Here is a 13,183-nt window from a genome sequence, read left to right as displayed (position 1 = left end):
AATTTTCGACCAATTTGACAAAAGGACAATTTTTTCAAATAATATATGTGTGATGGTCCCTGTCGATATCTATCATTTGGTACCAAAACTGTCTGAACATCTCGTTCTAGGGACAAGTTATCAGCCGGCCCGCTTGCAACTATGCTAAAATCCAATAAATTGAAGTATTTTTGACAAAAAAAACTGTAGAAAGAAACAGGTTCTTCTAAAGAGGAAAATCCCATTAAAAAACCAATTAAGTCATCAAAAAAATTGAAAAATATCCGTTGATAACCTAGCCTTGACAAAATTTTTGGAATCAAGAAACAGAAAGAAAATTTACGAGCGTTTGAGTAATCTAGGGCACCCGTGGGGGGAGAAATATGTGAATAGAGAAGAAGAGGAGGGGAAAAAAGACAAAGAGAAGACGATGATGTTGATGTGATGTCGTTGTCAATGATATTCAATTGATTACAAGAGAGGGAGGGAGAGAGAGAGACGCAGACAACCAAAAGAAAGTGATCCGGAGAGAAGAAGTGGTGGTTGAAGAAGAAGAAGAGATAGGCGACGACGACGACTACATGCCCTTCTAAATCCCTCTCTTATGCTTGATTTCCCTCGCTTCTCACTGTTTTTGTTTTTGTTGTTTTCTTCGTTTTTGTTCTCCTCTTTTGTTCATGCCGCTACCGTATTCTCATCTTCGTTGAAGACATGTCAGAGTCAGTGTGAAGAGCGGAATTTGGTGAGAATCTAGAGTTAAGAATTCGGAAAGAGAAAGGATTCTTTGCAGGCTTACCCACTTGATTCGGGTGAAGTTCATTGGACGGGTCTTGCAGAATTTAATTACACAACTAGGATCTCATCAGTAAGTTTTTTGGGACGATTTCGTGTTTTCTAACGTCTAGAAAATTTTAATTTCTTGAACATTTTTTGCAAAACCTATGGGCTATAGGCTATGGCTTCAAAATTTCTAAAGTATGTATGAAGATATCGAACTTTGTTGCCGTATTTCCTTTAATAGAAGGCCGCCGAACCCGGATAATTATGAGCTCAATTATCTCCATTTCTGTAAAAGATATCAAAATTTTGACAACTGATAAAATATTGGTGATATTGTGATAAACATTTTATTAGTGTACAAACCTTTGATATCTCTTAAAGGAACCGAGCTAATTGAGCTCAAAGTTGATGGTCTGTTGCTCTACGGGTTGAACGGTTTTCTAACTTTGAGCCAGATTATCTCATTTCTTATGAAAGATATCAAGAATTTGTCAACTGATTAATTACTTGTAATATCATGATAAATAATTAATTAGTTGACAAATTCTTGATATCTCTCATAGAGGTTGAGATAATTTATCTTAAAGTTGAAAGTGCTCTTCTATTACAGGTTTTGCCGCCAGCCGTCTAATTATTAAGCTTCAAAAATTATATTCCTTAAAAATACAAAAGAATCAAAATCTGAAAAAATCTTATCTCAATCCATGTGCAAGATATGAAGAATGTACCAACTGATAAAATGTTTATAACGATATGATAATAATTTATCAGTTGACAACTATTTCATGGTTTTCACAGGAACCAAGAAAAAATGGCTCAAAGTTGAAATTTAAGGTTCCCTTCTATTACAGGTCTTACGGTATCTAAAATTCTTTTTCAGTGTAAACATGGATGTGAAGATGTAGATGAAAGAGAGTCAAAATGTAATGTAAAATGTGCCGAAGAAGGCATCGTCACCAACTCTTGCAAACAAGGATGTCGAGCAGTTCTTGTATCTTTTCTAGCTCAAGCTCAAGGTTCACATAATTTTTAAAAACTAATTGTAACTAAAATTTTCAGCTCTCCTTATCCAAACTCGTGTAAATATGGAAGTCCTCGAAACCGCGATGAAACTGAAATGGGAGTTTCCTGAAACACTAGCAGAGGAGCTAAAAGAAATCGCGAATGCTGACATCTTCTGGTTCTCACAAACCCGTCCACTAAACGGGATTCTGGGTTGGAGATGGACTTCACTTCCTCAGAGCTCTTTCAGAAATTCTTCTCTAGTTTCGGAAGTTCATGTTCCCTTTGAGCATGGGGAGCATGTGGAAGTACGGTTGGCACTTTCTTATAGGAATCAAGTTTTGGTTTCTCGAACTACCACTTATCACTTACCACTTTCAAAAGCTGGAACTACGTTGGAAGTTATTGGACAGTTGCAACTTTCTGATGATCGAGTTGCAGTTTGTTATAGGACAAATCAACCGACAGTAAGGGTTTTTGTCATAATCCAGAGTGTTTCATAAAATAAGTTTTTAAAAAGTTTCAGCCAAAATTCAAACTAACAGTTATGACCATGGACGACAATACCATAAACACCGAAGAGTCAATATCAAGATGTCATTTATTCTCAAATCTTCCTAGAGATAATTGCTGTAAAGCTTCTATATCTGCCATTGATGAGCATGGAGCGACTACGGCGTTTGTGGAAATCAAGTTGGATTTCTTTGTCAATCAAGGTACAGTATCCTTTCTCAGCTCCACTCTAATAAATGGTATCTAGTTGAAATCGAACTTGTGTCTGCCGCATCATCTTCCCGAATTATCTTTTCAAATGGAACTCACCTGCTAGAAAACGAGGAGCTAGCTCAGTATGCGCTTGGTGATTCGGCAACTGTTATTCCCTTCCCATTGCCTACAGATGACACTATTACAGGTTTGACATTTCCCAAACTTCCCCAAACTTACCAGTTTTCAGCGATTGCCGGTATAACTGACACTATTATTGCAATCGGGAGCTCGAAAGGATCATTATGGACGTTCCAGATGTCTGCCAATCAGACAGACGAAGATCAACCATCGTCTGTGATTCAGCTGAAAACTGTTGGAGAAATGGATACAAAAATCACGCAAATAGAAATAGATCACATTCAAAGGACATTGTATGCTGTTCAACATGATAAAGGAATCTTGAGGTGCAAGTTGAGAACGATGGAGTCAGAAGAGAGCCCGACTTGTGTATTAATTGTCAATAATGATGCACTGAATCCACCGAAAGAGATTACACTGGATCCCGTTAACGGGTAAGAATATTTTGGATGATAAAAATTTTATCATTTACAGATACATAGCTCATAGAGCTGTAAATCATACTGGGAAACCGGGAGCGTATCGGACTTTCGCGGGCCCTGCCATAATTTCTTTTACAATCAATATTTCTAGACCAACTAAATTATTTATGATAGAACTCGTCGAGTACTACAAAATTACAGTGTTTGAAGTACTGTATATTGCCTATGAACAAAGTTACAAGCCAAAAACCGTCTGAGCTGCGCGGTCATATCTATAAAGCTTTGTAACTTTGTTCCTAGACAAGATACAGTATTCCAAATAACACCATTTTGTAGTGCTCGACGAGTTCTATCATATCTTACTTAGTTGGTTTAACAAAGGCATGGTTTACAAGTATGCAGCTCTCCCTTATTCCAGACACATCTATTCCCTTAACGTGGATAACAAAGTCTACCGTACCGAGATGATCGCCTTTAACGCAACAGGAATTGAAACTGTAGCTAGTCTTCAATACCTCAAAGGTATCATTCTATATTAATTCTTCCATAACCCTCACTTTCCAGATATGTCTCCTTCGAATGGAATATTTTTCGACGTCTCCAAATTTTTGCTATACTCGGCTCTTCAGAATGGTAATTCCGTTCAAAAATCTGTAATAGAAGGGCCCCAAGCAGTTAACTTTTAACTCATGTATTTCGGTTTCTGTAAAAGATATCAAAATAGAGTTCACTGATAAAATGTTCGTGATATTATGATAAACAATATATCAGTTGAAAACTTTTTGGTATTTTTCACAGCAACCGAGATAAATTAGATCAAAGTTGGAAGCTAGGGTGGTCATTGTATTAACCCCTCAAACCTTTTCAAATCTTTGGCAGAAGCCGTGATAAATTGGTTTAAAGTTGGAGCCCTTCTATTGCAGGTTTTACTGTAACTTCACCTTTTTTCTAATTTAGGATCCATGATGACCCTGAATCCTGTAACCGATCAAGCTCACATATTCAAAGATTCCGGATACACAGATGTTCAGAATTTTAGAATAAAAAGTGATTTAATCTACTGGATGAAAAAGAAATGTGGAAAAACGGACGCCGATGAGAATTGCATTTTTACGGAAAACCTACAACGATCAGAGGAAGACATACCAAACAAGTAAGAGCCTTATCAGCACCTGTCATCTCTTCACTAGACCATTCCCCTTTTCTCTCTGTTCTCTTCCCTAGACCACCTTCCCCCTTTTTTCCCTGACCGTCACCTGCCAATCTCGCCAGTCTCTTTATTACGTAAACCACCCTCCTCTCTCGGGGTGAGATGGCCGAGTGGTCTAAGGCGCTGGTTTTAGGCACCAGTCCCTCCGGGGGCGTGGGTTCGAATCCCACTCTCATCAATTTCTTTTTTGCATGTTTTTAGATTCACCTACTCGAGTGCGCTCATGTCCTACAGCTTCTTGGAAGAGATTCTGCTGAAACCAAGAATCGTCGCTGTGAGTTCGATTGCACTTTTGACATCTGACAAGACTGGTAGAGTTTCATGGGATGAAGCGAATACATTACCGTTCCAAGCGCAAGGAAGCTCATGGAGGAACTTCACATATTTTTTGAAAATCACTGCTCCAGACATCACAGATTTTGAAGCAGTAGAGATGTACACATCGAGTACGGATGTGGTTAGTTCTTCTCACAGTTACCGTATAACCTGTAATAGAAGGGCCCCTAATTTCAAGTTTGAGTCAACTTACCTCTGTTCCTGTCTGAAATATGAAAAAGTTGTCAACAGATAAATTGTTTATCATAATAATATTATCATAAACATTGTATCAGTTGACACATTTTCGATATCTAGCATATGAGCCGAGAAAAATGAGCTCAAATTTAACAGTGTGGGGCTCTTCTATTACAGCTTTTACAGTGCTCTCCAACACCCAACTTCCAGAAAATCGATGTGACACCAGGAAATCAGTATAATGCTCAAGTTCAAGTATGTAGCGATGACTTCTGCTCAACACCAAGCTCAACATCTAACACAGCGCTTCCAGATCTTGGTGGAGGTTGGCGACGCCTTCTCAATTTACAATTATCTCTGATTTTCAGGAGTCCCATTTGTGTTCACCAAGAAAAAAGCAGATGATATTATCAGCATTGATATGCTTGGCAATTTAGTGATAACTGATGATTCCGTGAAAGCTGTAGAGCGCATGCAAAACCCTCATGTTTTGGATAACACCACCAAAACTGTGTATCTGGCTGGAGATCATTCGGTAGCTCGGTTTTCTTTTTTATATTTGAAACCCATCTGAATATCATTATTCTAGATGGGAATTTTCAAAAAAGATCTGGATGACGCTACAGGATCTCCGAAGCCATTCAAGGATGGTTTGTTCGTTGAGATGATGTCCATAATGCCTTCGAGATCCATGATATTGATAGCTTCGTCCTACAAAATCACATCGTATCGACTACCAACAACTTTTGATTTTGAGTAAGGCTCCCAGAAATTAGGGCAACGCTATCATTGTCGGCTTAAGGTACTATTCTTGCGAAGAGCCTCTTGAAGACTGTGCAGAAGTAATGGGAATATCTAGTGATGATTCAACAGGAATGGTTTACTTTTTAACGCAGTCGAGGAATGGAACAGTGATTCTATGGGAGTCGGATCCGGAGAATAGGGCTCCAAGAGATATCGCAACAGCTCCATCGATAGTTCCGTAAGTTTCTCTTAATGTGGATTCGTTATCGTAAAAACTGTGGTAGAAGTGCCCTGACTTTTAACTTTGAGCCAATTAATCTCGGTTCCCGTCCAAGATTTTGAAAAGTGGCCAACTGATAAATTATTTATCGTAATTTTGCCAATATTTCATCAGTTGACACATTTTTGATACCTTTCCCAGAAATCGAGATAATTAGGATGAAAGTTGAGGGTGCAGAAAATTGGAGGGACGGGATTTGAATTCCCGCACAGTGAGAAACCTATGCCACGGCGGCATGAACCATTTTTAGGTGACAATCTTACGTGGCGGAAATGAGAGCGGGAAAAAAATCCGGAAAAATTGCCACCTAAAAAGGCGGCCCGCGGTCGTGGCCTTGGTTTCACATTGCGCGGGAACTCAAATCCTCGTCCCTCTTTGTTTTTCAGATATTTCAAATTAACAATTTTTTAAATGAAATTTTAAAAAAAACCTTTGTTGAAGTCCCCTTAACCAATATATTTCAGATTCCGTCGATTCCTGATCATCCATGATAAAATGATCCTTGTCACCAAAAACAACCACATTGTACAAACCGACAAATCTTTGAAAGTGGTGAATGTAGCAACAGAATTGGAACGAGTTGATAGGATTCTTCCATTACGATACGCAGCGATCTCTCACAAGATCGAATTCACCGATGAGATTAAATTCATGGAGGGAAGCAAGACTGATCTTCAATGGACGTTATCTCCACCTCTGGAAGCGGGGACTGTGATTTTTAAAGTCTCGTTTTTCCGTGAAAAAATGGGTGGACAGGATGCACCGATCACTACAATCCAAAGTGACACAAACTTCACAATACCTCCAGAAGTTTTAAAGGAATGGAGCTCAGCTCAACGATTCGATGTATCGATCCAAGCAATCACGCCATGGGCTACTGCAGTTTTGAATAGAACAGGCTTAACCGCTCCAGTGAAACCACCAACTCCTCCAACCCAATTAAAAATATTTGCCACCCAACAGAAGACTGTGGATGGTCCAAGAGCACTGATCAGTTTCTTCTGGGGACCACCGTTGGAATGGAATGGAACACCTTATCAGTACATCGTTAATTGTACGAAAGACGACGGAAGTTGGATTGGGGGACCTGTGACTACTTCTCAATCCCACTACTCATTCGCCGTAAAATCTGGAAAAGTTTCGTGTCAAGCAGCTGCTGCAAATGAGCCAACGAATATAGGAACGTTTTCAGAGGTTATCACAATTGATAGTTCAGGTAAAATAAAATCTGAAATTGGAAAAACAATGATAAGGAGATTACAGAATTGAAGCCTCTGGTCAAATTGTTCGCGATTGACTCTACCAACTCGTTGATCATAATAAACGACCTGGCTCACGAAGAACCGAGAAGAGAGACTAGACAAGTCACACAACCAGTGAAGCTGGACTACCAAGCAATGGCGTTCATCGGAGAAGATCTGTATACAGTCAGGAAGGAAGGAGAATCGGCCCAACCATTTTTAGTTCAAATTGATACCAATCATATTGACAATACTGTTCATAAGGTATTTTGGGAGCTTCAGGGTCTAAAATAATATTACTTTAGGTCTCAATTGGCGGCGACGTCACCAGAATCGACGCCATGACTTCCGACTGGGTTGGAAACCGGTTGATCTTTGTGGCTGGCACAAACCTCTATCAGTTGTCTCTGGAACCATTCCTCTCTACATCTCTTCTAAATCCTCACAAGCTTATTACCTTGTCTGCAGCCACTGATGCGAAGCAGCTAGCTTATGATCCGTTTATGAAGTTGGTAACCATAAAACCTGCAATAGAAGGGCCCACAAGTTAGAGCTCAATTGTCTCAATTCCTCTAAGAGATATCATGCATGTATCAACTGACAAAACACTTTTGAATTAATGATAAGCATTTTATCAGTTGACAACTGAGGGGCCCTTCTATTACAGGTTTAACGTTATGGTATAATTTCCAGCACTGCCTATCTTCTGACCAAAAACGGATCTCTATTTGCCCTTGACATGAACAAGAACACCGAAGCCAATCTTGCCTTAACAGTTCCATGCTTGGCTAGTCAAACTGTCACCTGGATGATGACTGAATTCGCCTGGAACCGCGCATCTTCCCCTAAAATATACGCTCTTACCTGGAATGGGTTAATCAATGTGGACCTGGCTGAAGACTTCCAATGTAACGAAGTGAGGATCGATTGGTCGAAATTTGGGGAGAAGGGGCTCAAAGCTATCTCTTCATTCGCTATCGCTGACAAACTATTCGCTTTCGTTACATCCTCCGAAATGTTGATTTATGGAAGGGATACAGTAACCCCAATCACTATCGCGAATCCACCGCTGAAGCAGATTCTAGCAGTTAGCCAGAGTAGCCAACCCTATCCTGAAAGATCCTGCTTCGAACTTCCTTCTTCCAAAGGAATCGTATTTTCAATTGTGAACGAAGGAAAAACCGGAGCCCTTCTGGAAGTCACAAAAAGCTCTTCTTCGTCTGCTTGCCTAGATGTCAGTATGCCTCAAACCCAATATGAAATATATTTCACTAGAAAGAATACCGACAAAGTGAAACATGTGAGAAGCTTCTCGGATCGAATCCACGTGGAGAATGGGATACTCGACAAGGAAACGGACTACGATGTCACTGTTACATGGCTGAATAGATATTCTCCTGCCAGTGGCGTTTCTTCTTCAAGATCTTTTCGAACTGGATTCGGATACCCATCGGCTCCTCGTGATCCTCATGCTATCCCAGTCACTCCGGATACAGTATACCTTTACTGGAGTTTACCGGAGACACTTAACGCTCCAATTTCGGAAATTAAATATAAGATTTCTCAGCAAGCCGCAGGGATTTCTGTACCCACTTCCATTGCAGTCATTCCGCTTTCTGAAACAGTCTCCTCGAATATTTCATCAGATACAACTGCTTGTTTAATCAACCCATGTCGTGTGAAAATCGCCAATCTCCGTCCATCAAATGAATACAAATTCTGGGTCACAGCTACTCACATCTCTCACTTGGATGCTGCCACAATTCTTAAAGATGATGACGCAGTTTCTTCAGAAGCTGTCGCGAGAACTCTAGATGTACCAGGAACTTTGCGCCCTGATAATGTCACTGGATCATCCCTACTTCTTCGATGGAATGGGTTGGAGCCGGAGCATCGACCTACCTCGATTGCTATTCAATATCGAGAGTCAGGGGGTGCCAATAATGAATGGCAGTCTCCAACGAATGCATCATTTGAACCTGATGTGGCAACTGAACTTGTTCCTGTTACCAACCTTCTTTCTGCCACAACTTACGATTATCGATTCGTGGCAACATACACAGGAACATATACCATAGATGGAAAAGTGCTAGCTTTCAAAGAAGATTATCTACAGCTCATTCAGCAAGCTCGAACCAAAGCAGGAGTGCCAACAGCTCCACAGTCTGTTGAGGCAAAGATTGATACGGAGGGATGGATTGTGACGTGGAAGGAGCCCATGAGTGATGGTGGATCCCCAATTACCAGTTACGCCGTCGAGACCCGAATCAATAAAACTGCAGAGTGGGAGATCGCTGAGCGTGGATTGGATGGATGGAAGACGTGGTGGAGGCCAGGAAAATCAGAGACGTCGTCTTCGATGTCGTATTCTTCAGAAGTCTCGGAATTCAGAATCCGTGCAGCCAATATTGAGGGATTCGGAGCATACGCTTATACAGAGGAGAAGAAGGAGGAGAAGGAAGAAGAGAAGGGAGGAATTTTACCATATTTTTTGGGAATCTCCATAATTCTACTGCTAGCTGCTATGATTTTAGTTGGCTGTTTTTGGTGTAAGTTAGGTACTTCAGGTTTACAAAGAAATTCGAATAGTTTTTCAGTGAAATCTCGACGTCGTCAACAAATGAAGAAGCGTGAAGCTGAAGACGAACGAAACTGTATCCGGCTTGATGTAGTTGCCAATATGAACTTCACCAATAGTCGACAAACTTTGTCTCCAGAATATGAAAGTGAAATTCGAAGTGAGAATTTAAGTTTGACCTTAATTATCTCGGCATTTATGAGAGATATCAAAAATATGTCAACTGATAAAATGTTTGTCATAACATCACCAAAATGTTGTCTGTTGACCACTTTTTGATATATGTTACAGAAACCGAGATAAATTGAGTCAATGTTAGGACGCCTCCTGTTACAATCCGCGAGCGAAACGCCTTACATTGACACCGTTTATCTCAGAGCATTTGAATGATATCAAAAAGTGGCCAACTGATAAAATGTTAATCATAATATCATAAATGTTTTGTTAGTTGACAATTTTTATATCTTCAATAGGAGCCGAGAAAAATTAGATCAAAGTAGACGGCATATTTCTAGTAACGTATATTTTCAGACCTTCCTATTGTTGACTATAACGATGTTGAAATAGTAAGGCATATTAGTGACTGTTCCTATGGATCTGTACATGAAGGAATCGCAGAAGAAGTGCCGTTGAGTTGGGAGAAACAGGTCAAAGTTGCAGTCAAACAATTGAGACCGAAAAGTGCAAATCATGATTTCGACAGAATGATGTTCATGAAGGAAGCGATTCTGTTGAAGTAAGCTCTAACAAAGGATTATGGTCTTATAATCCTTTTTCAGCAATCTGGACCATCAAACATTGTAAAAGAGCTTGGTGTATGTGTTTCACCCGGACAAGGACTCATTTTGCTGGAATACATGGAAGGAGGAAATCTGTTGAATTTCTTAAGAGAATCGTAAGGATCTTCAATTTCCATGTTTCCAATGAGCCCTTCAACTTTACAGAGCACCCAGCGAAATGCAAGCCTCTGAACTTTCCACAAGAGATCTTCTCGCTATCTCTGTTGACATTGCACGCGGAATGAATTATCTAGAGAGGTGGGTCGCGTTATCTAGAGAGGAGGTTCTATACGCCTTGAACCCCATCTCGTTCCCGTGCTTCCGTAGCGCAGTAGGCAGCGCGTCAGTCTCATAATCTGAAGGTCGTGAGTTCGAGCCTCACCGGGAGCAATCCTTTTTTTTTTTAATTTTTTCCTATTTTTTCAGACTTCCCCATGTTCATAAAAACCTCTCTGCTAGAAAATGCTTGCTGTCTGGACGACCCGGAGTGGCAAAACTGGAAATGGGAATGCCCCGAGCATTAAGTAAAGGAGAAATCAATCGGGTTGACTTGGAAAGCATGCAAAGTGTCAAATGGATGGCTCCAGAAGTTTTCAAAGACTTGATGTTCACATCAAAAAGCGATGTATGGGCGTATGGAGTTCTCTTGTATGAGATTTTCTCGTTTGGAGAGGAACCATATGGCAGCATGGATTCGAGAAGAGTGATTACAGATGTTAGGGATGGTAACCTAACACTTCCAGTTCCACCATATTGTCCATCGAAAAAAATATGTAAAGTCATGAAAATGTGTCTTATTAGTGATCCAAACAAAAGAGCGAGTTTCGCAACAATATTGAAAATTTTCGAAACATGTCGAGATGATCAACAAAGCCAGGTATTCATGGAATTTTATTAGCTACTTGAACCTTAAATGATTTAGGATGATAAGCGAATCCATTTCAATGAAGGATCGGATAACATAAACTTCAATGCATCCCAAGACAGTACTTCCAGTCGAGAACCTCCGTCTCCATCTCATAGAATTCGAGAATTCACTCAAATTAGTGGAGATCTCGAACCTCCATCTCCTTCTCCATTGAATCAGAGTTTCGGCGGTTTTGAGCATCCATATGGTAATGTAATAAACACTCTAATAGAGTGGCACCCAAGCGTTTTTGAAGTAAAAACTTTGATCCAATTTATTTCTGTTCATGTGAAAGATAAAGTTGTCAATTAATAAACTATTCATTGTAATATCACAAATATTTCATCAGTCGACCACTTTTCGATATCTTTCACAGAAACCGAGAAATATAGGCTCAAAGTTAGAAGACCCTTCGGTCGCGGTCTGTAACGGAAGGCGTCTTAACTTTGACTCAGTTGATCTCCGTTTCCGTAACATTAATCAAAAAGAAGTTAATTAACAAAATAATATTGATATTATGATGAACATTTCTTGAGTTGATCATTTTTTGATATCTTCCAATTGGGCTGAGATAAATTGGGTCAAAGTTAGGGGGCACTTCGGTCGCGGTCTGTAACGGAAGGCGTTTTAACTCTGATTGAATTTATCTCTGTTTCTGTAACATCCGTCAAAAAGTGATCAACTGACAAAATGTTTATCATAAAATTTTAATCATTTTGTCAGTTGACAACTTTTTGATAGCTTTCACAGGAACCGAGGTATACTTGCTCAAATTTTGGGTGCCACTCTATTAGAGTGTTTACGGCAATTTTATACTTCATTTAAATAAATTTTTTAGAAGGAGACCGTCCAGCGACAATGTGGAATGCTAGCGGAGCACGAAACTCGGCGAAAAACAGTATTGGAAGGTCCATGAAAAAAGATAAGTTCAGAAATCCAATTCACTCGATGGACGACCTGGTTGCGAGAAGTCAACGACCATTGAGTATTCATTCAGAAGATACAGAATCCACAGATTTTGGTGGAGGTTTGTCTTCTAAATTTTTTAAAATTTTCTTCACGAAACCCTAAAAAAAGTGCATCAAAAACGCATTTTTCTCTCTCTTTTCCCATCTCCCCTGCCAGNTAAGCNCCGCCCACTTCACACACAAAGTATAGTGGGCGGCGGAACCCGGGAAGTGTCGGCCGCTGCGCTAGACTACTTCTCGCGCCGTCGCCTCTGCAGGCAAGGCCCGTGAAGAAGTAAATTACCGTCCGATAACCCATGACGCTATGAAGGCTGTAAAACAGAGGCCGATATAAAAATGAAAGAATATAAATTTTGAATAAATTTCTGAAAAGATTCTTCTGAAGAAGAACGTCTAGAGTACTGTAGTTTCAGCAACGTCATCCATGCATTCACCGAGCAGTTCGAATCGAACCAATCATTATGAACTCCCAATGAGCCGATTGAGTGCAGCACCACCCATTGGAATAGTGAATAACGCCTTCGAGAGCAGTAACAACTCCCTAAATATGAGTAGAAGTTGGACAGGTCTCGCCGGAGAGGTGAACCCGAATCCGGCGGGTGCTTCTTCAAGTGGAACTCTTCCCCACCATGCAAACTCCATGGTTCATCTCAGAGCTCCAACTGGTCAACCACCGACTAGGGTGAATCGTAATAGTTCGGGTGGTACGTGTCGAAGTGTCAGTCAGGTTTAAAGTCAACATGACGTCCCTTATTTATTCTATTTTTTCCACCCCATATCATTCCCCTCCAACCTATAATTTCCCCTAGTTAGGGCCCAAATTCCGTTGTTAATGTGGGTACATAAGCCTTCGATATTAATTCCCGTTTTCAGTTTATTTTTTTCTGAAAATAGTTTTTTTTCATAATCCAATTGTTTTTCTTTGCTCTTGATT

General features: G+C 40.1%; 1 protein-coding gene and 2 non-coding genes across 3 annotated transcripts; all 3 read left to right on the top strand.

Annotated features, from left to right (window-relative positions):
- Positions 1-583: 583 nt before the first annotated feature.
- On the top strand, positions 584-12,982 carry Cbr-rol-3 (the record flags this gene model as incomplete). Its single annotated transcript, XM_045236539.1, is given in 29 exon segments — positions 584-721; positions 770-844; positions 1,640-1,775; positions 1,819-2,228; positions 2,288-2,477; positions 2,522-2,674; positions 2,717-3,041; positions 3,448-3,551; positions 3,594-3,662; positions 3,987-4,182; positions 4,441-4,696; positions 4,963-5,077; positions 5,121-5,287; positions 5,342-5,508; positions 5,555-5,734; positions 6,241-6,848; positions 6,969-6,992; positions 7,040-7,281; positions 7,323-7,525; positions 7,711-9,566; positions 9,615-9,755; positions 10,127-10,331; positions 10,375-10,387; positions 10,390-10,490; positions 10,540-10,632; positions 10,801-11,251; positions 11,297-11,489; positions 12,120-12,308; positions 12,663-12,982. Coding segments are annotated over 29 exon segments (7,320 nt in total).
- On the top strand, positions 4,336-4,417 carry CBG28295. Its single transcript has one exon. It is a non-coding gene (tRNA).
- Positions 10,692-10,764, top strand: CBG28775. The gene has a single exon. It is a non-coding gene (tRNA).
- Positions 12,983-13,183: the final 201 nt, after the last annotated feature.

Source organism: Caenorhabditis briggsae (assembly GCF_000004555.2).
Source record: "Caenorhabditis briggsae complete genome, chrV, whole genome shotgun sequence".
Classification (NCBI taxonomy): domain Eukaryota; kingdom Metazoa; phylum Nematoda; class Chromadorea; order Rhabditida; family Rhabditidae; genus Caenorhabditis; species Caenorhabditis briggsae.
This window is presented reverse-complemented; position numbering and strand designations above follow the sequence as displayed.